The sequence below is a fragment of the Culicoides brevitarsis genome, chromosome 2 (assembly GCF_036172545.1).
Source record: "Culicoides brevitarsis isolate CSIRO-B50_1 chromosome 2, AGI_CSIRO_Cbre_v1, whole genome shotgun sequence".
Taxonomy (NCBI): domain Eukaryota; kingdom Metazoa; phylum Arthropoda; class Insecta; order Diptera; family Ceratopogonidae; genus Culicoides; species Culicoides brevitarsis.
Window position 1 is genome coordinate 36,040,231 of NC_087086.1, and position 2,405 is coordinate 36,042,635.

At 27.5% G+C, this 2,405-nt stretch overlaps 1 protein-coding gene across 1 annotated transcript; it reads left to right on the forward strand.

Annotated features, from left to right (window-relative positions):
• The first annotated feature begins 587 nt into the window (after nucleotides 1–587).
• Nucleotides 588–1,938, forward strand: LOC134832251 (general odorant-binding protein 68-like). The gene is made up of 5 exons (XM_063846229.1): nucleotides 588–721; nucleotides 1,210–1,311; nucleotides 1,368–1,458; nucleotides 1,526–1,723; nucleotides 1,780–1,938. Exons 1-5 carry the CDS (start codon nucleotides 593–595, stop codon nucleotides 1,875–1,877), a joined length of 618 nt encoding a protein of 205 aa, XP_063702299.1. The 5' UTR covers nucleotides 588–592; the 3' UTR covers nucleotides 1,878–1,938.
• The last annotated feature ends 467 nt before the right edge of the window (nucleotides 1,939–2,405 follow it).

Sequence of the window (2,405 nt, forward strand, 5' to 3'; positions counted from 1 at the left end):
TTTTGCCTCGCACAAGTTTGATCTCGAAAAATGCGATCCGATATTCATGAGTGTTGAAACTTGCGCTTTTATGGATTTGTTCCGTCACTGCCCGAAGGAGAATTGGACTGATAGTGAGTCGTTTTTGCAATTTTTTCTCATAAAAAATTGTTCAAAAATGAATTTTTTCATTGTAGATGCCTCATGTCGTGCATGGAAAAAACATTTGGATCTGTGTCACGCTGAAGAAGAAATGATCTTGAAGCTCAATAATGTCACTGTGGACCAGTTGAAGGAAGAAGGAGTCATCGTTGCTTAAGAAAATTTTGGAAAACTCCCCGAAAATTGCACTGAAAAAGAAAAATTTAAATAAAATTCGTTAAAAATTGATCCAAAATAATTTTTTTCTTGTCGTTATGGTTCGTTTAATCACTTAATCCACGTCTCATGAATGAATAAACCGTAATTCAAGTAAAAAATTACCTTGTTGAGAAAAAATTGGCAAGTCAGAGAAGATAAATGCTCCTTAAGCTTCATGAATTTATTGAAATTAATTTAAATTGCTGTTTAAGATCTTCAGTTTTGCTCGTTTTTTGCTTTGAAAAGGTCAAGAATGTTGCTTAAAGTTCATTTTTTGGTAGTTTTTTGTGTTTTTAATCAAGTTCAAGGCAAAAAAAGTTCTGAAAGTAAAGAAGATGGACCTGTAAATTGTAATAAATTTCCGGGAACACACAGAAGTATTGTAAGTTTTAATTAAATTTTAACTTAATATTGATTTTTATTGCAATTGTTGAAAAAAATAAATATTTAAGAATTAAAATAAAAAAAATAATTAAAAATTAATTAAATTATAAAAAAATAAATAATTAAATAAATTAAAAAATTTTTAAAAAAATTAATTTTTTAATTAATTTAATTTTTTTTTAAATTAAATTAAATTTTTAATTTAATTTTTTAATTTTAATATTTTTAATTTTAATTTTTTAAATAAATTAAATTTATTTTTTAATTAATTTATATTTTTTTATTTTAATTTTTGGCGTTAATTTTTTTTTTATTTTTAAAAAAAATATTATAATTATAAAATTTTTGACTTAATTTGATGAAAACTTTCAAAAAAAATTATAAATGTCAATTCAAAAAATTACCGTTAAAAATTTGAAAATCGCTTATTTGCTAATTCAAACATATTTTTAATACAAAATTTCGTCCTTTAATCAATTTTAACAGCTCGGATGTTGCAATTACCCATTTTTACAACATGATGAGACCTCAGTTCGTTGCATGAGTGACGGAGCTTACGTTTATGGACCTCCTTTGCGAAGCAATTGTGTAAGTAACTCCCAAATTGCATCTTTTCCTCAAAAATTCATGATTTTTCTCCTTAGTTTGTTTACACTTGCGCCTTTAAAAATCATCAAAAATTTAATTCAAGCATTTCTGAAGAAAATTATTTGGATTTCATGATCGATAATTACGGTAAATTTAATTTTTGTCTCATTTTCACTTCAAATTTTACCTAAAAAAATAATTTTTAAATTTTTAGTGCATTGGAAATGGCTTCGAATCATCTCACCGGTTATTGAAGAATGTAAATCGAAAGCTTTTGCCACTGATTTGACCTCGTTCACGCAACCTCCTTACAACATCGATCCAGAAAGATGTTTTTTGCCGTTTTTGAGCTTCACTTCTTGCATTTACACTTACGGGTTTCGGAATTGTCATGGCGATATGTGGCTAAAATGTAAAAAAAATTTTTTTTTTTAAAGAAAAAATAAATTTAAAAAAATTTTTTTTTAGCAAAAAATTGTCAAAAATGGATGAAATTCTTCAACACTTGTGACTCGATCGACAACACACCGAAACTATTGGAAGTGATTCCATTTTTAAACTTTTAAATTTATTTTTGGCACGAGCAAGTCTCCCTGAAAGGACAAAAAAATGTATCCAAAAACGATTTTCCGCTCTACTAAATAAATTGCTGGTTTTCAGAACGCACTTTGTTTGTTTTCACTTCAATTTTCAATCCGAATTTGACGTAACATGAGCAAACTCATTGAATTATTTTTAATTTTTACAATTTTAAGAGCTTCAGGTGCCTCAACGGACTTGAATTGCACGATTCATCCGCCAATTCCGGATCAGGTGAGTATTTTTTTTCACTAAAATTTTAATAAAAATCATTAAAAATTTAATTTTTAGGCTTGTTGTGCAATTCCTGAGCTCTTTGAGTCGAAAGCTTTAGAGAGATGTGCTCAAGAAGTCAAGCAAAGTCACAATTTGAACCGAAATTCGAGCACTAAAGAGAACAGCAATCAATGTTTTCTCCAAAATTCGGTCTCAAACGTCTCGAAAAGTCATCAAACATCTTCTAATATTTCAGAAAAAGCTGAAAAATGTGTAATTTTTTTACAAAAATCCCTTAA

Bases quoted from the DNA above. Each gene is read 5' to 3' on its own strand.
- LOC134832251 (XM_063846229.1), top strand. From the start codon at position 593: ATGTTGCTTAAAGTTCATTTTTTGGTAGTTTTTTGTGTTTTTAATCAA. The intron at 1,459-1,525 runs GTAAATTTAATT...TTAAATTTTTAG, and splicing joins TTTCATGATCGATAATTACG to TGCATTGGAAATGGCTTCGA. The intron at 1,724-1,779 runs GTAAAAAAAATT...ATTTTTTTTTAG, and splicing joins TGGCGATATGTGGCTAAAAT to CAAAAAATTGTCAAAAATGG.